The sequence below is a fragment of the Meriones unguiculatus genome, chromosome 10, assembly GCF_030254825.1.
Source record: "Meriones unguiculatus strain TT.TT164.6M chromosome 10, Bangor_MerUng_6.1, whole genome shotgun sequence".
Taxonomy (NCBI): domain Eukaryota; kingdom Metazoa; phylum Chordata; class Mammalia; order Rodentia; family Muridae; genus Meriones; species Meriones unguiculatus.
This window is the reverse complement of record NC_083358.1, coordinates 84,089,779-84,114,716: the sequence shown is the minus strand read 5'-3', so window position 1 is coordinate 84,114,716 and position 24,938 is coordinate 84,089,779. Positions and strand designations below refer to the sequence as shown.

The window sequence follows — 24,938 nt, the reverse complement described above, 5'->3', positions numbered from 1 at the left end:
TGCTTCTCCTGCACCTCTCAAGTTCTCCCATCCCAGAAAGCCCTTCTTAGGACAGCGTGGCACTGCTGGCAGTGGAAAGCGAGGCTGTGAGCAGGGGCAGAGCCTCATCCCCCTTTGTCCCGGGTGTGTGATGTGTCCTGCCCACTCGAGGGTTCTGCCAAGAGCTGACTGCTACAGACCTCACGAGATCTGGTGACACTGCTGAGTGTCGGCCATGTGGACCGTATGAAGACTGCAGAACCGTGATCATCGCATGTGCCACAACTGAAATAAAACAACCAGACCCACGAGCAAACGATCCGGATGTCTGAGTTAGCTGCAGCCAGCTCAGCCTCTTCATTTTTTCCCCCCGACATTAACTCATCATACTGACGCTATAATCACTTTTCACCTGGATGTGCAGAACAAGTCACTCTAGAAGGTATGTTCTGAGGAACTATTTATTATAATCATTAAGCATCAGCACTGCAATCAAAACTTTAAGATAAACTTGGACTTAGTATTCAATACAATTGGCACAGGTCAGCTAAGTTCTGACCCAAGATTTTCGGTAGGAGAGCACAGAATACAAAATCAAAGCCTTTGTCCCATACTTTATTTCGAGAAATCAAATGGTTAGATACACACACACACTCACTCACACACACACACATGCATGCACACACACCTCTCCTTTAGTGTCAAGAGCAGGTGTGCTTTTCCATATCTGCAATCTTCACAACTAGGCTACTGAACGTGACCTCATAACTCAGTGTTCTTTGCTCCTAGAAGAACCAAACCTTTTGAAGTAAATATCTAACTTGTAATCATTTCTTTGAAATGCTGACTAAGAGCATTTTAGTATCCTGCTCAACAGGTCACAGAAGGAGGTCAAGACCAGAACATTCTTCCTCAGCCATTTTGACAAGATCCTGGAGCCGTATCTTCATATGCCCATGTGGGAAGATAGCACGTCATCTTCAGAGATTAAAAGGGTCCGGGAGCAAGCCTATGCTAACAGGGGTGTCAGAACTGTTAGGAAAAGAGGCAGAGGCAGGAGCTTAAACAGATTGGAGGAAGCCATTCCCTTGGGTGTTTTAGGTGTATGGGTTTCGCTGTGAATGAGCCACACCTGTGATGCTCTTAGACACACCTGCTGTCATAAAAATAACCTTGTGGTGAAGTTTTTGTGAAACCGTCCCTAGCTCAGTAGGCTCAAAGTCTCTGGGACTCAAGAGTCTGTAGTATAACTTATATCACCTATGAAAAACAGAGAGAGAACGACTTTCCCTGATCTACTATCCAGGTTTCCTTGATTTCTTCTTGAGGTCTTTGGAGACTTACTGTAGTTATTTATGATTTGTTTCAATCCAGACTCCACACCCCTCTTGATTATAAGGTTAAGATTCTCTCCTCTCCCTAATTACTCTCACAGACCCATTTTGCCTCTATAACAACTGCTTCTCAGTGGGTTTGTTCTCCTGCCATTGCTCTTAATGATGATGGGAACATGACTGCCAAATGCCCAAGTGTCCCCGACAGGAGGGAGAAAAACAGCATATTGTTCCTGAGATCAGCCTCAGCTGTGGGCTCAGCAGACACCAATGACATTTTTCTTAGGCTACTCCAAAGGTGACATAACAATGACCTCAGAGCAAGAGCGCAAGGTAGTCTGACACTGAGAAGGTAGCGCCGTCAAACCTGCCCCATGGGGCCAGAGAGATGGCTGACTGGGTGAGACAGCTCTTCCAAGGGTTACGTTCCGAGTACCCACCTCTGGTGGCTCGCAACTGTCTGTAACTCTGGCTCCAGAGCCTTTAATTCCTTGCCTCTGCAGGTACCCCCCACCCACGAGGGACAGACTCACTCTTTCCCTACCCCAACTCCCCTACCCACGCACGCAGGAGGCAGGATAAAAATAAATCTTTAACTTTGTCCCAGAGGGAAGCTCTGAGGTCATCACCAGGAAGACTAGAAAAGGTTTATGGAAGCGAGTGGCTTTAGGGAGTCTGGTCAATGGTGGGGCCACTGGACAACTCACAGGAGAAAGTTAAGCATCTGAGGGAGTCTCCCTCTTGAGGGCTCAAGGAAGGAGGAACCACAGAACAAATAGAGCAAAGAAAATGCGGGCGACTCCATCACAAGCCCCGTCTTGAGCCAGGGTGCCAGTGTCATGATGATAAACAGAACACGAAGTGACAGGTAAGAAAAGGGATGTGGTTATAGCAGGATGATAAGTGGAAGTGATTATCATCGAACGTGCTCATCAGTTTAATTAGCAATTCCAAAAGGGCCTTTCTACCCCAGGTTATTAGTTGAAATCATGACCTACATTTCTTTATGAATAACAGGCACTACCGGGGAGTAGGGGGCGTCGATGTCATGTTCTCAGGGCAAATGAACCCTTTTCAGGTACAGTTTCTTTTTTTTTCTTCTCTGTTCTGGGTGGGAATGCAACTTGAATTGGCAATGCATGAGCAAAATAAGCTGGTAACAAAGCGAAAGAAAGGGCCCTTTCTTCTTGACTAAGGCCAGGTTTGGCTTGGTTTCCTTTTGGAAAATCCCCGTATTCTGAGGCCAGGAACTCCACAGAGGCTCAGCTTCACAAGACAGTGAGCACTGAGGGCAGAAAAGGAAGGGTCCGTTTCCCGCGCCCCCATGGGAGGCGTGTGATACAGCGCATTCAGTGAGGCGGAGAGCGCAGCACTGCGGTTATGAAGTTGTGCTCTGCGGCTCCGGTGGTCAGGTGCAACTCCAGCCCACTGTTATCCAGCTTCTCAACAGCTTGCTCAACCACCCTTGTCTTCAACTAACACATCTGTAAAAGCTACATTTCAATCTGTCGCAAATGGTATTCCCATGAGGACTAAATGAGTTAATACTTAGTGGCTAACAAATTCTATTTTCTGGCCAGTTTCAATAATTGCAGGAGGATCATAGCATGGTCCTCAGATCCACTCTGAGTCTACAAATGATCATCTGCTTTTCCACTGGTGATGTGATGTCGTCTAAAAAGAAGAAGAAGAAAAGAAGGAACAAAGTTATTTATAGAGTTCTTGGATGCATAGAGGATCCTGCCCATGACAGAAATCATCCTAACCACATCTGAGTTGTCCTTTTATTACTATCTGAGGCCTGCTGATAGCATCTGAGAATTTAGGGGTTGAATAGCAATTTCCTTTAAACTGAAAATTTCTATCATTGGAGAGAAGCTCATTAATACTCAGGAAGTATTTGTATGTTTGCATGCGAACATGTGTGTGTGTGTGTGTGTGTGTGTGTGTGTGCATGTGTGTTCAAGTACATGTGCTTGTTACATGCAGGCAATGTTGGTGAAGGACATAAGATGAGCTGCCTGATATGGGTGCTAAGAACTGAACTCTTCTGCAAGAGCAACTTAACTGCTGAGCCATCTCTCCAGCCCCCAATACTTAGACATTTTTAAAGGTAGGCTATTTAAGACTGAGGAAATATACAACTCAGAAGTTGCAAGAAATCCCTAAAACTTGTCAGATTCACAAGGCTCCTCCCTTCCCACGGTTATACGTGCAGTAAGGACTGTTGAAGATACTCTTTTACCTGTCAAGCTGTCTACAAGTTGTGCAGAGAGCTCCAAGTGAGCCTTCTGTGAGTCTTCGTTCATGCTGGGGCGAGCTTCGGTGATAAAACTGCCTTTAAATCATCTCTACAAGATACCTTTCACCCGTAATCTTATAAGTAACCCCAATAAGCTCATTTGTTTACTAAATTGGACTTTGGTGGAGGTTTACTTTGATCAGTCACCAGTTCCCTATCTGGGATCAGTAGACTTTTGTTCAGTCTCTCCAAAAATGCTTTCACACAACACTGAATTTCTAAGTTTTAGAGCAGTGATAAAGACGAATTCTTAGACAAATGATGATTCTTAGGTCAGAGCAATCCAGACTGAAACCATGAGTAACCTTGATGATAGAGAAATCAAAGCTTAGGATATTGATGTGAATCACACTGATAAGTATCTCTCAAGTCTACACTGGCTTCCTTTCTTGCTTTAACCCAAAAATAAGTGGGAAACTTAACAAGATCCATGTAAATTTATCCTTAGTGCTTATTATTTTTTTGTACCTGTTATAACCACACATGTAAGTGGATTTCTACCACATAAAGTCTCATGGTCTTCTCTTTCTGCAACCTTTAATCTCCTGTCCTGTTCCATATCTCTGGTTAGTCCTCCCAGGTCACCTTCTTCCTCTAGCCACACACCAAGGACTTGTTTGTTGTAGGTAGGTTCAGCAGTAGCTTTTGTTTTGCTGGTTTGAGTAAGAAATGTTCCCTACAGGCTCCTGTATTTAAGTATTTGCTCTCTGGGTGATGGTACTGTTTGGGGAGGGGTGTTATAGAATTCTTAATTGCTGGAGACTTCCTGGAGAAGGACAGGCTTTGTAGCCGAATGCTACATCCTGGTGGTGTTCCCTCTGTCTGTTTCCTCTGGGTGGATAAATGCTCTCTCTCTCTCTCTGATTCCAGTATAGCCCCATGTTACTGCTTCTGTGCCTAACCCACCACAATGAACTCTATACCTTCGGAACTATAAGAAACTATAAATCCTTTTCTCTTTAACTTGCTTTTTGTTGTGCTATTCTATCACAACCCCAGGAAGGTAACTAATGGGCCATCTGTCCAGCAGCTTTACAGCCTGTTTCTCCCTTGCCCGTCCCACTCTCTGCTTCCAAGATAGGTCACAGGACCCAAACTTGGGTGTTCCTCTGGCAACTGAGATCGCCCATGAGTGACCCCAGCCTCTAGCAGGAACAACTGGAATCCTTTAGTAGTACTGGTGTTTGTATCTGGTGTGACGAAGCCAAGAGGACATGAGTCTGGGGCTGTTGTTGGCTTCTAAGCACTATGACACAGAAACTGATTGAAAGGAGACATTGGAGAAGATACTATTCGTTCTGAGAGCTTCCTGGGCTTGTGAACAGTGACACATTTCTTTACATCAGGCTGAGTAGCTCCTGTCACGTGTTCTTGGGCTGCTCACACTGTGGATGATTCTAGGAGACTATTCAGCACAGCTCCTGATTTCTCCCTCCAGCCACATTTTCCCTCTAAGCCATAACCCACTTTCTGCTCTGTGCTAACAGTCTCAGGAGCTTCAATACCCAGTGTAAGGAAGCCCTCCCTTTTTCTCGTCCTTCCTCCTCTCCTTCCCTTTTTCCCTCCTGTTCCTCCGCTCCTTATTGTATCTGAGATGCTCAAGTGAGCCTTACGGTACTTTGTTAGAGTGGCCCCAATAGATGAAGACATAGCTGCAACTCTGCTTTCCCTCAAAGAAGCTTCTCTGATGACCTGCTCAGAGGGGAGTTCTCCAGTGGGTCCTGAGCAGCTTTTACATCATGAACTAAGCTTTAAGAACATGGGAACCTGCCGCGTGCCAGGAAGCCTGTGTGTTACCAAAGCTAAAGCAGTCACCACCAACTCGGAGTTCTCAGTCCGCTAGCGAGACCTGTGATGTATCTCATTGCTCCATTCTGCTCTTTTCACCTAGGAGGTGAGCAGTTCTCTTTTCTCTCTGATAAACTGATAAGCTAGTACAAAAAGACTCAAACGTACCTCCTGGTATATTGTTCCATACATAGTAATCCCTCAATAAATACTAAGTTGCGTAAACCAGGATCTTGAGTAATTCCTAGTGGTTGGAAAGACAAATGATTTTCTTTCTTTCTTTCTTTCTTTCTTTCTTTCTTTCTTTCTTTCTTTCTTTCTTTCTTCCTAACAGGGTTTCTCTGTGTCCTGGCTGTTCTGGAACTTAATAGAACAGAGTAGGCCAGTCTCAAACTCAGAGACCTGCCTGCTTCTGACTCTCAGGTGCTGGGATTAAGGGGAAATAAAGTGTAGAATTTGCCATGTGGTCTCTTGAAGAGCTGTCTGTAAAGTTTACCACATCCTGAGAAGTCATTCACAGCCAAGACATCACAAGCCTCCTCCAAACAACAGGCCCTGCGTCTTTTTAGTTAGCTCGGACTCTGTCACAGGAGTTCTATACGTTGAATGGCTTTACAAAAGCACTTTATGTATGGTGGTCCTACAGATCCAGAAGTCTGTGACTATGATTCTGAAGGTTTGGGGTCTAGCAAAGACTGGCATCCTGATTCAGTTTCCTGATTCACTCGTGGACACCTTTTCTACTTTCACATCATGGAAGGGAAAGAATCTCTTCGCAGAGCACTAATCCCATCCACAGTAGACCTAACTGCCTATCAACCTCCTAATAACACAGGAGGTTATGATTTCTTCCTAGAAATTAGTGAGGAAGCAAGAGGTATATATCTACATACAAACTATAGCTTCCTGTTACTCTCCCCCTAGAGAATAGTAGCTGTGTCACGAGACCTGGGTGCTGTTACAATATGATAAGTTAAATGATAATGGTTTATGATGATATGTACAGCCAATGAAAGAGTACAAACATCACTGTAACTTATATAGCAGTAACCACTTATTGGAGATCTGGCTCTCTGCCTGGAGAGCTTTCCTTGAACAAAACTCGGGATAAGAGGACATACCACCATCAAAGGCAAAAAAAAAAAAAAAGGGGGGGGGATAGACTCCAAAACTGATAACATGAGTGAAGTCAGTTATTAGAAAATGTCAACAAACAAACATATAAATACGAATGAAAGGTCCTGCAAGCTTGCTTTCAGGCTGCTTATTTAATTTTTTTTTCCACTCACTCTAGACATTTTCAAACTCATAGGTAATTTTATGAGTGAAGGATACATGTCTGGAGATAGTAAGACGACTCAGTGGTTAAGCACATGTACTGTCCTTGCAGAGGAGCTGAGTTTGGTCCCCAGCACTCATTTTGGGTAGCTTACAATCATCTACAACACTATCCCCAAGATAGCCAGCTCACTCTTCCTGGCACACACACACACTTGAAAAATAAAACATATCTTTTAAAAATGCCTGTTAGATGGACTGATCATGATAGACTTAAGCCTTTTTGCTTGGAGGGAGTAGAAAAAAAAAGTATTAATAAAGAACACTATTAGAATTGTTTTCTCTCTGACCCATACGCTGAGAGAAAAGCATGGAGGCCATTAAAATCTTGACCTAAGTAGGAGAGATGATGTATTCCACAGGACAGAGGCTCTGTGCTGTATTCTGCACATCTGAAGTCTAGCACAGAGTCCAGCAGCTGCTAGGCATTCGGGTGTCTGTTGAGTGAATGGGTTTCCATACATTAACTTCAGTCAGAAGTCTCAGAAATGAAGAATGAGGGCATGCCGTACAAAAATTGTTAGCCATATGGTGTTGTACTAATAAAAAATACTGGTGAAAGGTGTTTTTCTTAAAGTGGATTTTGCTACTAAGATTATAACTACGATCCACTCGTGATTTGTCTAGCATCATTGCATGTACCATGGTAAAATGTTAACTGCTGATTGCTATAAAGTGTGTTTGTCGGGCAGTCTACTAAGCCTTGAGTTTGCAGAGGTATTTGTGTGCTAAAAGTCCCAAGACCTAGTTAGACTAGAAGATCCTGGTTGGTTGTTTGTTTTCTTTTCTAAGCTGGAGGTGGTGGCACACAAATTAATCCCAGCACTCGGGACATAAAGGCGGGCACATCTTTATGAGGTGGAGGCCACTCTACTCTATCCTGGTTCCAGGCTAGCCAGAGCTATGTAATGAGAACTTGTCTGGAAACTAACTAGATAATAAGTGAATAAAGGGATAAAAACAAATGGTGTTTGTCAAAAATCTTCGTGTTGTGTGATAACTAAGTAAGTGACCAGACTCACGAGCAGAAGTATTTTGGATGGTCAAGATAACAGATTTTCAACTCATTTTGGTTGGAACATAAGCTGAGGGATAGCACATAATTATATTCACAAAAATCCATAGTCACAACTGCCAATTTCTTCATGACTAACCCTGACAGATGTTGCTTTGGTTTTGCTGAGTCACTTTTTCTCCCCCACTCAGAACTCTGTGTTCTCACTAACTCTGAATTCCCTCTGGCCTTTTCTCATGTTTTGCCTTTTACCTGAATATTTTTGGCAAAAAAAAAAAAAAAGATAAAATTGCTCATTTTACTCTCTTACATGCCTATAAAAGTTTTTTTTTTTAAATAAAATTGTCACTCTCAATTTTACATATTGTCATAATCTTAACCTGTCCCTTTCCTGGGAAGACGGACATTTTGAGGAATTTATGCTAAGCAGCCATAAGGCCTGGCTATCAACAGTCTCATCACATCCCATGACTGAGCAGATTCTGAATCACTCTAGAGTGTAGGCTGTTAGAAAAACGAAGGCAGCCCCCAAACTTCTTCATTCTGCCCTGAAAGTACCTCTCCTCCAGTTAGAAGTCCCAGGAGCCCAAGGTAGCCTCAAACACCTTGAGGCAGCTGGGAGAGGGTGAGCAGCTATGCCTTTCTGTTTGATAGATTTGCAGTTTCTCACCAAACCAGTCTTCTCACTACCCGGCTCCTAGACAAACGAACAAACAAAGAAAACCTTCAGTGACAGCGTTCACCTCTAGAAAGTTAATGAAAACTTCCAGCTGTGTGCATGGCTGCATAATAACCTTCATTCTCACACATCTCAAGCACCTCCTAGGTACTGCTAACTGTGCTAAGGGATAAAAGGGGGTGCTCTGCTTCCAACCCCCCCCCAAAAAAAAAAGCTTGAATGAGGAAGACTGACATATGAGTGCACAACTGAAATTATGTGAAGGACTTGATGAAACTACGATCCACTCGTGATTTGTCTAGCTGGTTGGTAGAGCTGGTTGGTAAAGCTGTTAGCAAGCTCTCTAAACATGCACAGGAAGGGCTGAAAGAGTGTCCTGGTCACTTGCAGACTCCTCATCAGCCACATTTCACCACTGGTTATGCAAAAGGAAACTGAGCTTTCTACGTGTCCTCACGCATGTGCGCTATAAGGACTAGCCAACAGGATATTTCTGCCTATGAACAACAAGTTCCCTAAACTGCCAAGTGTTTTCCCCACCGACTGCAGACCACTTCCGAGTGTGTGTGGATGGAAAAACTAATCATCCTTTTTTTTTTTTTTTTTTTTTTTTTTTTTCCAGAACTGAGGACCGAACCCAGGGCCTTGCGCAAGCGCTCTACCACTGAGCTAAATCCCCAACCCCACTAACCATCCTTTTAACAGTTTTCCTGATGCAGGCTTCCTTTGCTCGGCATGGAGTAGAAGATGGCAAGGTCGGGAGGGAAAGCCCCTGGCGGAGAGGACCACATAGTTACCTTGTGTAGTTAGGCCAGTGGTGTTGTAAAAGAGCGTCTAAGAGGTTCTGCCCTGTCCATTCTCAGACAGAATCCGGCATCCTAATCAAAGCCACCACAAGTGTGACAACACCGCAGTAGCCTTTTGCTCTTCTCAGAGCCTACGAGGTGGACCTAAGCTTGACTTCACTCAAGGGAGTTATATTTATATTACATATAATATATATTACAATATATATTATAAATTACATATAATGTGCATTATATATAATAAAACAGTGGTTCTCATCTTGTGGGTCCTGATCCCTTTGTGGTCTAACGACCCTTTCACAGGGCTTGCCTAATACCATCAGAAAACACAGATATTTATGTTACGATTTGTATATAACAGTAACAAAGTTACAGCTATGGAGTATCAGTGAAAATAATTTTATAGTTGGGCCGCAGCACTGGAAAGATCGAGAACCACTGGTATAAAGGAAGGGACGAGTCGGACAGAAACGACAAGAAATCTTTTGCCAAGATGTTAGGCATCTGCTACCAATAGGATATGTGACCTTCTCAGGAAACATCTTCACAGCAAAGCCAAGAAAGGGAAGCTAGGAATTAAGCGAAGTAAAAACCAAAGCTTGCACCTGGCTGCCACTGTTCTCGGGGACAGAGGTGTAATTGGAATGATTGGGCTCCTGTGTCCACTCAAAGCATTTAGAAAGACCCCCCTCCCAAAAAAAAAAATATCTCACACACTGGAAAGCCCGGATGTTATTTACTTTTCAGTTTCATTTTTTTTTTTTTTTTTGCTTCTCTGCATTTTGGAGGAATTCACCCAAACACACTGCGTGAGAACCATCCTTCCTGGAAACGGGTGGCTACCCAAGTCATGCAGGAACGGCGGTGGGTTGGGTGTGTGGGGAGGGGTGTGCCAAGTGGCCTTTAGACCTAAGCCAGGGCACTTGTCCGTGGCAGACACACGTGCGTTTACTGCACCACCCTGCACAAGGAACCAAGGGACTGACAGAATGTTCTGCTAACCACTGGGCACCGGGGCAGGGCTTTGGATCTGCCCTCTGCTAATCCCAACGGTCCAGGGGCCCTGATGAATCCACTGCTAGGGGCGCGGCGTCAGAAAGCTCAGGAAAAGTAAAGCTCCCTTGACTTTCAGCGAGGCTCCCTTCCAAGGGCAAGCCACCCCCAAGCTGGCCATCCAGGGATTGGCCCAGGAGCCTGGGTCTCCGCAGCACCTGGATCCGCCTGTGCCCAAAGACAACTCTGCGTTGTTGAATCACGGTTGAGTCACCCCCTTTCGGGGTCTTGGAGTTTCCTAGGGGAGGGGGCGGGGCAGGGGTGTGGACTAAGCGGGAGCCGCCTACTGCTAAGGCGAGAGCACCGGGCGGTGGGGCGGGGAGTCGCGGGCCTCCGCGGAGGCGGCGCGGGGTGGAGAGGCCCGGGTGTCCGCGCGGCCCTTTATAACGCGCCCCGCGCGGACCCCGGCAGCCTGGGTGCAGCCGGTACCCATCTCTCGCTCCCGTAGCTCAGCCTCCGCGCCGCCGGCACAGCCCCGCGACCTCGACCCCAGCCCTTGGACATGGCGATCCCCGCGCGCCCGCGCCTCCTAGCGGCCCTCGCGCCCACCTTTCTCGGTTGTCTCCTCGCACAGGTGGCCCTGGCGGCAGGTGAGTGCCACCGGTCTTGGGAAGCCCAGGGCACACCGCCCGCGGAGGAGTGGTGACGGACCTTGCTGGCTGGCTGGGGGGGTGGGGGGGCTGCTCTGGTTCCTTGGGGACCGCAAGGTGTCCCGCCACCTCTGTGCTTACCCTGAGGGTTTGAATGAACGCAGAGCGGGGAGGTAGTTGGTGCCCGATCCGGCTGCTGTCGCAGTTGAAGATGCCTTCTCTGTGGTTGCATAGGGTGACCTGGGGTCCCCGCTTTCACTCTGAGCAGAGCTTCCTAGAAGGTCGCGCCCTTGAAGGTGGCGGGCTGGTGGGTCCGCCTCTGCCCAAGTCGGCGTGCTTTGCGTGGCTCGCATATTATCTTTGACGAGGTGTGCGCCCTCCCGTAATAAATAGCCATTCTTTTGGCCTTTGGTTTAGATCTCATAGAAGCAATGCCCCAGGCAAGACAGAGTGCACACCCGATCTGCCCAGTGTTAATTGTGAGGCTGTGATTGAAACCCGGGGACTTGCAAAAAAAAAAAAAAAAAAAAGAGAGAGAGAGAGAGAGAGCGCGCCTGATAACAGGCTATTTTAATGGGATGGGGTCCCACCACGTGCCTGGTGCCGCTAGGGCTGCGCGGCTACCCTGTGCTCCCTAGGAGCTGCAGTGGAGAGATATTTTAGATTACACCGGGCAAGGTCAAATTAGGCATTTTTGCTTTATGTGCATCCCTGACTCTCTCACTGTGCTTCCAACTTAATTCACACCCTTCCTCGCTACCTCTGAGTCTGGCTGCTTTCGAAGGGTCTGGGACTCTCTGACACGTGAGTGGACCTTTGGCCCTCCTTCCGTGTCCTTATAACGTGGGCTTGAGGAGCTTAAATAAGGACCACAGGGCCTTTCGCTGTCCCACCGATGGCGGTGTGGATGTTGCCAGGAGGACAATATGGGTCTCGGGGGAAAAAAAAAAAAAAAAAAGGTGAGACACCCAGACACCCACACAGTTCTTTATATGTGCGCCTGCTGATGGCGGAGGCGGGGACAGTGTTCTAGACTGTTAGCACAAGGTCGTCAACACAGAAGTGCATGCGATTATAGTCCTTTTGTGTTGTTTGTAGGCATTCCAGCGAAAGCAGTTAATTTAACTTGGAAATCAACTAATTTCAAGACGATTTTGGAGTGGGAACCCAAACCCATCAATTATTTCTACACTGTTCAGATAAGGTAAGCTAGGTTAAAGGACAAAAGGACAACTGATGTTTTTGCTCTTCTGGTGCTTGTGCTGTGTCTACAGACTCTTTGAAGCTGGGTGTTGGATAAGGCTGTTTAACACTGGTAGCGTTTTTTTAAGGTAATTTTCTGGCCCCTGTCAGGTTCCATCAAGATGGAAACGTTTCCATATTTTAAACTGAGATGACAGCAGCCCCTCAGCTCGTGGAGAGCTTACCCAGCACACTTACAGCCCTGGTTTAGATCATCAGTGTCCCTTAGAATTGGCAGGGTGTCACTCTGGAGGTGGAAGCAGCACGGTTAGAAATCCATTCACTCTTAGGTATAGATTGGGAGTTCCAGGCCGTACTGCAGTATATGAGATCCTGTATCAAGATTAAGTCAATAAATAAGATAAGCCAAATAAGTAAAATGGTATAATGCCTAGTTATTTGGGAGTAATTATAGAAAATTAATAAGTGCATATAGCTGTAGAGGGCTGAATCTACCCACATAAGCATTCATTCTATGCTTTGGGATCGACGGCAGCTGATCTTAAGCACTAATATCCTCTTTCAGTTGCTAGCCGTCTAGACTAAACTGATTCTGGCATGTTAGGGAGAGGTCGGGAGAATTCCAGTGTCTACACTGCCCTGAAGCAGTGTTTGATTCATTAATCTATAGACTCTGTGAATTAAAATTTGGCTGTATACATGATCTTGGTAGATCCAGACTCCTGAGTCACTGAGCTGCTTAAAAAACACTGAAGGATTGTCTACCTCCTTTGCTGTCTGGGGCTGTTTGGCTCATTCAAGCCTGGTCACTGATTGACAGCCCTCAGGAACAGGTAATTCAACACCTTTAATCTAAGTATCAGGGCGTGCCACCACGTTTTCCTTGAGGGTTTTTACATAGTCTTGGCAAGCTTCTGGTTTCTGATAAGTCCTGGGAGATGTGCAAGGGACTTGAGAAATCCAGGGTGTGGAAATAAATTATCTTAATAGTGGTGACCGGCACAAGTCAAGCACGTTTTACCTCTTCGCTTTGGTGTTTCAGCTTGGGCCGAGTCTTCTGTAGTACTGGGATGCAGCTCTGAGGTGTGGGTCTTTTAAACGACTTCCTTGCTATTCAAAAGGAACTCCATGATAAGAGTTGCGAAAAGGGAAGAGAATTTGTGTGCTCATTCGCATGTGTAGCTATGCGCGTGTATGTATAAATACATACACATGAACTGCGTGATCTATCCCTACAACTGTAGTCAAGATCAAAGGCTAGAGACACAGTTCAGAGGTAAGAGCTCTCGTCTACCACACGCAAAGCCTTGGGCCCCATCCATAACCCATGCTCCACCGCCCAATTTAGTTGAGCTGGTAACGGTGGTGCTCTGTCATCTCTGCACAGCTCAGTCATATGAAGCAGGCGGGTTATGAGTTCAAGCGACATGTATGTTCGAGGCCAGCTGGAGCTATATCGTGAGACTCTGACTTAGAACAAATTTAAACCTTGCCAATTCGTATCCTAATAGTTGAGAGTTATTTCTTTGGAAATTACCGACTTTTACCCTAGGAAACCCTTTCCTTCTAGATATGAAGATCAGATTTCGGGAGGAATGGTTATCTTCTAATATATTGTCCTAACTGAAACAACACTGGAAATATATCTTGGGTTGACTTGATTTTTGAAAAAGAAACTTTTGTTAGCTGTAAGTTTTGTAGTCTTTAAGGTGGCCATTATTAAGATGAGGAGGACTCATGATCTGTAAACATCACAACTCGGGGCATAGCTTGGGGATTCCTGAAGACTTAGGTGTCCTATGGGCCAGGTCACTCCTCAGGTCCTTGCTGCTGAGGTGGATGATCCTGGAAGCATTTCCGTCAGTCAGGGTGTGAGACCTGAGCTAGTCTTCACCCTTCCCATGGGAAAGGACATTCCAGGGCCAAGGGAACCATAGCAGTTACTTTTCTAGATAAAACTTGCTCTGGAAAGCCAGGGGCTCACACTGACTGCTGGCGGGGAGTGCCCAGGTTGCCTGGAACTGAGGTGTACCATGTCCCCAGGAGACTCTGCCAGTCTGTTGAAAGGCCCCAAACCTGGGAGGAAGAGGAAAGCTTTGCTCATCACTACTTTTCCAGAATCTCTTTTAGTCTGTTCCTATCAGCTACCTATGCTGCTGAAGCTTGGCTGTGTGGTGCTGGCCAAAGAGAAGCCCCTTTGGCTGAGTGCCTGTAGCATCTTCTCTGAAAGTAGGCTCAGTAGTATCTGGGAAGCATCTGAGGCCCACCCTCAGCACCATGATACGACTTGTGCTGTCCAGTCTATAGTGTGTGCTGAGTTCCGAAGCTGAACGTGGAGGCTTCCAGACACAGCCTCTCACTCAATTAGCGAATGTCCATTTTCTGTTGGAACTCCTCAGTCAACTAGCCAGGGACTCTTATTTCCAAGTCTGGGGAGTTGTTCACTGACTTAGAGGGACCTTGAAGACTTTCAATGCGGTTGTGCTCTTAGCAACACCCAGAGGACCTCACTGCAGGACTGTCCTCTCACTGACCTGTTGTCACAGCGTGATGTAGGCCCCTGTCCTACATTTTTTTCCCAGAAAGCACATGGTCTGACTCGTGAGCAGGGTGGAAGAAAGCATTGCATCTCCTGGGGGTATGGTCCTCACCTGAGCCTATCGGCTTGTTTGTCACATCAGTGCAAAGAAACCATCAAGCTACCGTTGGCTTTTGGTGAAGACGTAATCAAGGTCATTCTGGATCCAAATAGCCTCTCTATGCTTATCATAGAGAGGGCTCAAAAACACAAGAGCTAAAATATTCCCATTCTAATTTTAGTTTGTGAGTTTGAGGATAAAAGATATATGTACCCAGCCAGGTTCTTTCATCTGGTTTTTTAAGGGTTTTGGAGAATCTACATATGCGCCTCTTCTGTGTGGATTTAGATAACTGACTCTCTGTGTGACTCCTCTGCTCATTGTTAAGTCATAGTCTATATGTCTGTTGAATAGTAAAATGTATGAATAATAGATTCCCTACATCATCACATGCTGTCATGATCATCATGCAGTTAGCCAACCCACCAGTTCTCCTCTATGTCAGATATTGTGGTTAGGCCCTTTGCACCTGTTTCCTCTCTCTAAGGTGGCGCTGGGTTCTTTTTAATGTGCGTGGTCATGGGAAGTGTGTGTTCACCTTGTACGGGTATCGGTCTCATACTCAGCAAATGCTGAAGCCTTGCTGCTTGGCAGAGGATGAGACCCAGAACTCTTGGTCCAAAGAGAACCTGCAAGTTCACAGCTTTCCTGGCAGTAAGGTGGGGGTGGGGGTGTTGACCACCAAGGAAGAGGTGATATGGAGATTTGGGACTTGGCCTGAGTACCTGGGTCTGTATGGCAGGCTCATATGGACCACGGAACAGTGACTCCTGCCATTCATCTGATAGGAGTTCAAGAGGCAAGATATAGTGGTACTTGGCCAATGGCTGTTTTTGTCCCTTCGAAGAATTTTATTTTCAGCAGAAGTTTTTATTTTCTCTTTGATGGTGGCTTACAAAAGAAAGATCTGTCCCTTGCCCTCAGAGGCATGGACTTTGTGACAGTCACTACCTCTATTGTTTTCTCTGATCTTTGACGAGATGCGTTCTCATTCTTGTAGCCACAGCTAGCATGTGGCAATGTACCGAGGCAAACAAACCCAGCCCTACCACTACTGTGTGACTTTGAAAGTGAATTAGTGTCTCTGGTCTTCCATGCTGACATACATTTAAAAAAAAAAAAATCAGGCATAGCCAACATGGTTGCCGGGTGAACGTCCATTCATACTTCAAATGCTCAGGGTGAAAAACATCTCTTCAGGGTTCTCCGTGCTGCCTGTCGGTGGCGCAGGGCACCCGGGCAGGAGGCCATACATCCTTCTGGACTCAAACTCTAACCTCCCATCTCTTCTTCTCCTTCCATCCTGTAGCTCTAGGTCCCAAGACTGGAAAAACAAATGCTTCTTGACTACAGACACTGAGTGTGACCTCACAGATGAGATCACCCAGGACGTGCACCAGGCCTACGAAGCAAGGGTCCTGTCCATCCCACGGAGTAACACTCATGGGGAGGAACCGTTATTCACGAACGCCCCAAAGTTTATTCCTTACATAGACAGTAAGTAGCGTGGTTGATAACGCCTTTACTCTTGGTCTAGGCTTCTGTATATTCTTGTGCTGTTTGACCCCGTACTGGCCATTAGATTAAACATGCATTTCTACACACACACACACTCACATGGGGGCTGGGGACATCTTAGACACAAGTGTCTCCCTCTCTGCAGATGGGCAGCAGGTTCACAGAATGTGAGACTGTGTGTGGACCACTGTGTCATCTAACTTCTCCAGTCAGCCCCCAGTTCCTACCAGTCGCCAGCTGGAAGTTGCCCTGAGGCTGGGCTTGTGGCTTTTCCTCAGAAGGCCATGTCAGGATACATGTCACATGCTGAAATTTATATCCCTTCATCAGACCAGAGACCCTAGTTTAGGATTTTGTCCAAACAAGCACAGATCCAGAGAGAAGCCACTTCTGCCTGTAATTAGGCCCATTGGTTCCTCAACCAGCTGATCCTGAGATGATCCAGCATGTGCCAGCGCTCCCTCATGCTGGGTTTGAACCTGTGGCATGCTTTCTTCCCCACCTTTGTCCTGGTATGCAAGCCTGCCACCTAATAAGAAAATACAGAGAATTCCTGCCCTTTCTTTCTTTCTGCCCTTTCTTTCTTTCTGCCCTTTCTTTCTTTCTGTCCTTTCTTTCTTTCTTTCTGCCCTTTCTTTCTTTCTTTCTTTCTTTCTTTCTTTCTTTCTTTCTTTCTTTCTTTCTTTCTCTCTCTTCCTTCCTTCCTTCCTTTCTCTCTCTCTCTTTCTTTCTTTCTCTCTCTCTCTTTCTTCCTTCCTTCCTTTCTTCCTTCCTTTCTTCTTCTGCTTCTTCTTCCTCTCTCTGTCTCTCTCATGTGTGTGTGTGTGTGTGTGTGTGTGTGTGTGTGTGTGTTTCAGAAGTTGACATTTCACAAGCACATACAGCACACTAGGAACACTAAACTCTACCTCTTTTACAAGGCCTGCTGGTTAAAACAGAAGTGTTGTATTTTTGGTGTCTCCTGTCTGTAACCCTCTGACTGCTCAGTGACATGGATGGTGAGAAGGACAAGGGATAACTGACCAGAATTTTACTCGTGATATTTGCTTTAATGACCTAACTGGCCAGATGACTGTGGTTGTCTTCTGAGGAATCCCATTGATAAGCCCCTCTCTTCCCATGCCTTTGTCCTTTTTCCTTTTTGCTTCTTCATGACACCTTCATGTCTGCTAAGTCACTGACAATCATTCTCCCTGAGCCATAATTATTCTTTATAGTCCCTGAGCTTTCAGCAATACAAATCAAATCCTTTGTGGTTCATGACAGAACACAGACACACACACGCGCACACACTCACTCACCCTGTTCTGTGACTTCCATAGAGTGAAGACCTGTTTAACCACCGCATAACCAGAGCACACGAACTGAACTGGGAACCTATAGCTTCAAATAGATTCCTTGATGGACTAGGAATACTTCCTGGGCTTCCCAGCTCCTAATTTATTATAGCTAAAATATAGAAGTTTGAAAATCTTCATTGTCCAGCTTGGTAGCATCAACCACACAAGGCCACCAAACTCTTAAAATATGCCTAATGCTGACAAGGTGAAATATATGCCAGTTTTTGAAAAATGTAAAATATCCATAGATTGTTATTATTGAGTGTATGCTAAAATGCTAATCTATTAACGGACCCTGTTAAAGTATATTTTTAACATTAATTCCACCAGCTCCTTTTCCTGTTTTCTAATGACTGTAAGGAAGGCTCTCCTTGTCTTTCCAGAGGATGGCATGGCTATATGCTATCTTGGGTCTCAGCTCTAGGGCTGCCACCATTCCTGCTACTGTAACTGATTCCGTACAGATGTTCCAGATGAGCAATGGCAGAGTTGATAACTAAGTGATCTTTTCTTTATATCGATTTAATTTCCAACCAAGCAAAATTTTGTTTTGCAATTTCAGCAAAACTTGGACAGCCAGTAATTCAGCATTTTGAACAAGATGGTACAAAACTGAACGTGACGGTGGAAGACTCATATACATTAGTCAGAAGGAACAGGAACGGCACATTCCTCACCCTGCGGGAAATCTTTGGCAACGACTTGATTTACACACTTGCTTATCGGAGAGACTCAAGCTCAGGGAGGGTGAGAGACTTTTCACTCATTTTTATGCCTTGTTTTGTACAACCCTTGATTCTCCACAGCCAGCTTCCTTCCCAGTTCAAATACAGAGGAATAGGGGTGACACGTGGCGTGGACAACAGAGCCTTGTTCTGCCGGTCAGTTCTGAGCCAGCTGCCCTGTGCCCTTGGGCAGAGATCTTTCAGTTAGACAGTTCAATTTTTCAACTAAGGAGCTGGAGCAGACTGAAATTTCCCAAATGCTCATACTGGGGATCCCGGGGGGGGGGGACTTATTAACTAATCTGAGTGTATGTGCATGAGTGTGAGTGTCGCTCTGTGACACTGGAGATTGTTACCCAGGGCCCTGCACGCTAGACGAGTTCCCTACCACTGAGTTTCAGCCCCAGGTTCTTAAATGTGCCTTGCCCAGTGATTCCATCTTTCTTTTCTTCCAGAAGAAAGGGGGCTGAACTGGTTGGATGTTACTTAACTTCTACCTTTCAGATTTGGCAGAGGTGTCCTTAGCAAGGTTACTGATTAGCCAAGTCACGTGTTAATCCTCCATCGATGATGTCTGCACAGGCTTTGCTTAGAGCCCTGGTTTCACCGTCCTTGGTGACTTCATGAGGGGAAAGAACTCAGCTTCTCCATCTTTTCACAGAAAATAGCTGAAACGAACAGGAACGAATTCTCGGTTGATGTGGACAAAGGGTCAGTCTACTGCTTTAATGTCCGTGCTGAGATTCTCTCCACGAAAAACAAACAAAGGAGCCCAGACAGCATAACTGTGTGCACGGACCAACCAAAGGGTATATCGAGAGGTAAGCAGCCATGGCTGTCAGTGCCAGGGGAGGCTTGGTGTCCCCTGTCAGAGCCAACGTGTACCTCTTTGGTCCAAGCATTCAGGAAGAAATGACCTTCAGGTGTTTTGGGGTTTCTTTTTCGGTTCACTTAGGGGCATTTAGAAATGTTTCCACATGGTTTCCTTGTTCTGTAAGCACTTCCCTGGGCCCTGGGTGTGCAGATCACAGTTAGGACGTGAGTACTAACTGTCTCCTCGGCCTGCTTTCCCTACTGACATTGTGATCTGTATGGGGGTGGGGTCAGGGGAGGGTGGTTTCTGGACCAGTTAGCTCCTAGAGGAGGCAAATATTTAAGTGCACCTATGACAGACATTTGCTACAGAGGCTGCGTGTGACTAAAAGCCTGTAAATATCCCTCGGGACCCCGCAGAGAAGGGGCTGTGAGTGCTTTCAGAGGAGAAGAGTCGGAAGACAGTAGCAGTGGCCTGGCTCCCTTTTAACGTTTCCAGTCATTATGCTAAGCCAAGTAGGCCAGACTCAGGAAGGCAAATGCCGCATCTTTCTCCTTTATGTGGGAACCCAGATCTAAAATTAAATATACATGTTTGTATTTATGTGTGTGTGGCAGGGGTCATGAAATTAGAAAGGGGACCATGACAGGGAAGGACGCAACATAAGGGGGGAGGGGTAATAGAACAGATGTGATGAGAAAGTAGAAAGGTGGCCTATCTGGAGGAAGGAACTGGAGAGAGACCAAGGGGCATAGGGCCCAGGCATGAATGAGAACAAAGTTTACTGACATACCATTTATGAAAAGTCCATAATTAAACCCTTTACTTTATATCCTAACCTAAAAATATATATTTTTTTTAAATGCAAGAATACATTTAAGTATTCTGCCTTCTTACTGCTATCGACAGAAAGTTCTCCTCCCACTGGAGCCCATTCCCCTCTGGGCCAGTTCCTGAGCCACAAGGCTCCATATTGTTTCCTCAGCCCAACTCTAACTCTGATACCTCAGCCTCTGCCTCTGCTTCCCTGTCCGTCTCCATCCAAATAAATTTTCTGAGGTATTTCCAAGGCCCCCTCTAGGAAGCCTCCTTACTAAACTGGCCAACTACTGTCTCCTGCATCATCCCTTCGGCTCTCCTTCTTCGCCCTTCCCATCCGTCTCCTACCATACTCTCTACCACCAAACTTGGGGTCCCTTTGGGCCACATTTCCGCCAGGTGTTTTCACATCCAGCTCCCGGGGCTCTTCTCCAGCCTAGGAACATTGGGCAGGTCATTTAATGCTGTAGCCACTGTCAGTTTCTCTCAGGCACATGAGGCCAGGGAGATTCTTTCTCAAGAATGGTAGAAAGAGTGGGGGAAACTTCAAGTTTCAAAAAAGCAGGGTGGTATAATTTGTGTGAGATTTGACCTTATTCCCAGGTGACCTTATGTCTTTGATTTTGTTTTCGTTTTGCAGAAACGCTCATCACTGTGGTCGCAGTGGTGGTGCTCATGGTCACCATCTTTATCATCCTCCTGTCCATATGCCTGTGCAAGCGCAGAAAGAGCAGAGCAGGGCAGAAAGGAAAGAACGCCCCTCTGCGCTTGGCATAGAGGAGGACGCGGAAGCTGCTAACGTCACACTACCTGCATGCCCCCGTTACCACGACCGAGGATGGGGACCGAGGATGCAGGGCGTGGAGCCTGAGGATGCTAGTTCCGAAACGCCCCTCCCCCTCCTCGTGACCTGTTGTTCCAGCTGACACTTTGATTCTGACACTAGCGTTTGTCACTTAGAATGTCCTGAACGGTACGAGCGGGCTAACACTACAGCCATTTTTGCACAAATGCTTTGGATTGTGTATTCTACACTCAGGAAGATACTGGGTCACCCAGGCAAAGCCAGCGGACAGGTGACTTTCGTATAGCCTGGGTGGACGTTTGGAGAACATTTGAGAAACTGATTTTATGGGCTGCAGAACAGTAAGATGGATATTGGGTGGACTTTTCTAACAGCTGTCATTTTGTGAAGTGGTATTTGGTTTCTTTTTTTTTCCTCCCCTAGGTACTTTTGGAAGTTCAAAGCAATTATCAAGCTTTGATATGATGTGTTAAATGCAGGATATTTCTGCTTGGGGCATCTTTGTGACACGTACTACAGTTTAGCACTTTAACTGACAAGCATGGGGACTAAACATTTGACTGCCAACTCTATTTTTGTAAGACTATAAAAAGGAACCACATATAGTTTTATGATGTATGGTACTTAAAATTGTCTATGTTTAACGCTGTAAATATTTATATAAATTTTAAAGGTTTTATATATGGGATTTTCTATTTATATAGCTTCTATTTGTATATGTTGAGATAATTTATTTAATATTCTTTTATATAAATAAAGGTTATTGGGAATTCACCTTATCACATTTATATCTTCCATTTATTATTTACTACCTGGTCTTTGCAGTAGGTGACTGTGTTGCAGTAACTAAGATTGATTCAGTCAATCTTAGTGGCTTACAACAATGTACAGTTTTCAAATTACACTACATTTTGCTAAGTGTTGGTAGGTGGTAGATCCTTGCAGTGTCTTCTCATTGCAAGACCCCAAACAAAGCAGGGATCTCTATTTGAATCAGAGCAAAGGTGCACACGCACACACGCTCACACACACAGACACACAGACACACAGACACACACACACACACACACCCAAAAAAAAAAAAAAAACAGAGGTCTCTATTTGGATCAGAGTAAAGGTTCATAGACACTCACACACACACACACACACCCAAAACAAACAAACAAACAAACAAAAAACAACTGAACTTGATGCACCTTCAATGTTTAAGCCACTTTTTAAAATCAGTTTTTGGTTATAATTACATCATTTTCTCCCTTCCCTTTCCATCCTCCAGCCCCTCCCATGTGACCCCTTCACCTTGATCATTGGACTCATTCAAATTCATGATCTTAATGCCTCTGCCCCATACTTTTGTTCACATGGCCAAACAAGTCATGTGACCAAGCCTGACACGACCAGGCCTACCAAGAGAGACCATAAGTCTCAGGGCAGGGATGCAATCTTACAGGGATGGAAGAAAACACTGTAATGTAGCAGAGACTTAGAGAGATGTCTCCCATTGCCACTCACTTGCATTTCGGATGAGGCTAAAAAAGAAAGAAAACTGCCTTTGATGTTTGTGTTGAAAAAAATCAGAAGGATCAAAAAGGGAGACAGCTGGAGTAAAGTCTCCAGATGGAGAGTTCTTTGTGGGCAATCACTGAGTTCAGCTCTTGGTTTCGACCTCATTTGGGGAAACTAAGCCCAAGAACTTGGTCATGCTGAGTTCACTCAGTGACTTTTGAAATGGAGAAACTGAGGGAGCCCCTCAGATGCCACGAAGGTCTTCACTGGATAGAAAGATTTCAACAGGATGAAGACAATCTGAGCTGGGTGAACTACAAACCTGCTTTGGCCTCCCTCTGTGCAAGGCTGGGGAGCTGCCAGTGGCCCACTTAACTGGTAGGTTTCATTTGTTTACTCGATAATAAACATGCTCAGACTGCCCCCACTGCAGGGGCTGAGTCTGCCTGCACCAGTGCAGTTTTGTTACCACAGCAACGAGAAAGAGAAGAGCCAGGCACAGCGTCCTGTCCTCAGAGAAGGGTACCTAAGCCTTATCTTGAGTTCCTGTTCACACGTCTTGCCCAGGACGAAGAGCTCCATGTGCCACATGAAGGCAGGCTCCTGGAGCTCCTGCCTGACCTTGCATTTCTCTGCCAGGAATAATCATAGCATTATGTAATTCCCTAGCTTCATAATCTAAGGAATTTGAGTTATCTGCAGACTGAAAACAGGTCTGACTATAATAAGGTACTAAGCTGTTCACAGCAGAAGAAAGTCATAATAGACTTGGGAAGGCAGGGATGCGAAGATCAGAAGGTTCCAGTCCAGACATTAACCACCGCACACAGCCATCTCTCCCGCTATTTGACATTAAACAGCTGCTCCTGTTGGCTGAAATCAACAGCACAGTGGGCTCTGCAGCTGAAACCAGACACCCGGATCTGCTGCCCTCTGGTGGGGCCAACCTGAATGTCTCACCTGTGCCGGACCCTATCAACCCGATTAACAGACATAACCTGAAAGCTTTCTACAGATATTTTTTCCACCTTAAAACAACTGTTTAGCATATATGTAAGAAACTAGAACTTATAAAACTCTCAGTCAGAGCATCTACCTCCTAAACAATCATCTTGCTCCTTCAGGAAAAACTCACTTTCAAATGCCCTTTCTACAAGTTCTAGGACATCTGTATTTAACATGTTATCTTCCTCCAAACACCACTTGCTTTCTTCTTTCTTTCCTTTTTCTTTCTTTCTTTTTCTCTTTCTCTTTCTTTCCTTCTTTTTCTCTCTCTCTTTCCTTCTTTCCTTTTCTTTCTTTTTTAGTTTAATCTTGGCTTTAATCCAGCAGTTAAAAGCACCTGCTCCACAGGTGCACCTGCTCACAACCACCTTTCATCTTCAATCCTGGCGCATCCAGGGCCCTTGTCTAGCCTCCACGGGCAGCTGCACAAAACTAGTGCACACATACACATCTACACAACATTTTATTAAGGAAAAGAGACTGGGGAGATGGCTCTGTGGATAAAGAGACCTGAGATGGATATCCAGCACCTGTGGTGGCACATGCATGTTAATCCCAGCATCAGGGAGGCTGAGATAGGAAGATACCCTGGATTCATTGGCCCACCAGCCTAGCCTAACTGTTGAGGTTCAGGTTCCAGTGAGAGACCTGGTCTCAAAAAACAAAATCACCACCACAACAAAACACCCCAACAATAGAAAACCAGGCTGAGGGATGGGTGCACAACTCAGTAAAGTGCTTGCCTTATAAGAACAAGGAGTTGACTTGAATCCCTAAAACTCACATTAAGATACATGGCAGGGCAGTGCATACATGCAATCGATCCCACACTGGGGAGGCAGAGACAGGACTTCTGAAGTTTGCTAGCCAGCCAGTCTAGCTTAATTGATGGTCTTTAAGCCAATGGAAGACCCGGTTTCAACGGTGGATGACTTGACTGAGGATGACACCTAAGGCTGTTTCCTGGCTTATACACAAACAGGAGCACAAATGCATTGCAAATAAAAAAAAAATGTGAACAGCTCCTGAGGAATGATATCCAAGGTTGATCTAGTATGTATACACACACACACACACACAATTGTGTGCACACACACAATATTAAATATTAAATTCTTACCAAGTTTATTCCAGCCGAACTCTTCACAGGTATAATGGATTAGAGTTAGTTTTAGATAGTCAAAGCTTTTGCCCTCCCTATACCATTCCCAGGAAGCCACTGTAGAACATGTTCTCCTAAAGGAGGGAATAAACCAAAAAGAGAGGAAGAGGGAAGCTGTGGAACCTTATAAGCTTGGCCTCCAGCACCACCCACCTGGGGTGCAGGAGAATGGGTGGCCTGGAAGAGCATCCCCAGAGGACCACATATATGTCAGACAACTGGTTAATTTAGTTAGGGTTACTATGCTGTGATGAAACATCATGACCAAAAGCAAGCTGGAGAGGAAATGGTTGGCTTGGCTTACACTTTCACACTGTAGTCTATCATCTGAAGAAAGTCAAGACAGGAACTCAAACGGGTCAGGAGCCTGGAGGCAGGAGCTGATGAGGGGCCATGTGGGAATGCCGCTTTCTGGCTTGCTCTCCATGGCTTGTTCTGCTTACTTGTTTACAGAACCCAGAACTACCAGCCCAGGGATGGCCTCAATGGACTGGGCCCTCTCACATCCATCACTAATC

At 45.6% G+C, this 24,938-nt stretch overlaps 1 protein-coding gene and 1 long non-coding RNA gene across 2 annotated transcripts; one reads left to right on the top strand and one right to left on the bottom strand.

Moving 5' to 3' along the window:
• Positions 1-581: 581 nt before the first annotated feature.
• On the bottom strand, positions 582-11,620 carry LOC132656910 (uncharacterized). Its single transcript, XR_009594712.1, has 3 exons — positions 11,026-11,620; positions 8,315-8,453; positions 582-2,987 (listed from the first exon to the last, which is right to left on the bottom strand). It is a non-coding gene; the product is annotated as an uncharacterized LOC132656910 (long non-coding RNA).
• F3 (coagulation factor III, tissue factor) lies at positions 10,207-21,526 on the top strand. Its single transcript, XM_021655488.2, has 7 exons — positions 10,207-10,498; positions 10,706-10,884; positions 11,983-12,088; positions 16,036-16,223; positions 18,147-18,331; positions 18,971-19,130; positions 20,583-21,526. The coding sequence occupies exons 2-7, from the start codon at positions 10,797-10,799 to the stop codon at positions 20,717-20,719; spliced, it is 864 nt and encodes a 287-aa protein (XP_021511163.1). The 5' UTR covers positions 10,207-10,498; positions 10,706-10,796; the 3' UTR covers positions 20,720-21,526.
• Positions 21,527-24,938: the final 3,412 nt, after the last annotated feature.

What these genes read in the sequence shown, in the direction of transcription:
- F3 (XM_021655488.2), top strand. Translation starts at nt 10,797, where the DNA reads ATGGCGATCCCCGCGCGCCCGCGCCTCCTAGCGGCCCTCGCGCCCACC. An exon ending in TTCTACACTGTTCAGATAAG is followed by an intron (nt 12,089 to 16,035) that starts GTAAGCTAGGTT and finishes TCCATCCTGTAG; the next exon opens with CTCTAGGTCCCAAGACTGGA. An exon ending in GTTTATTCCTTACATAGACA is followed by an intron (nt 16,224 to 18,146) that starts GTAAGTAGCGTG and finishes TTGCAATTTCAG; the next exon opens with CAAAACTTGGACAGCCAGTA.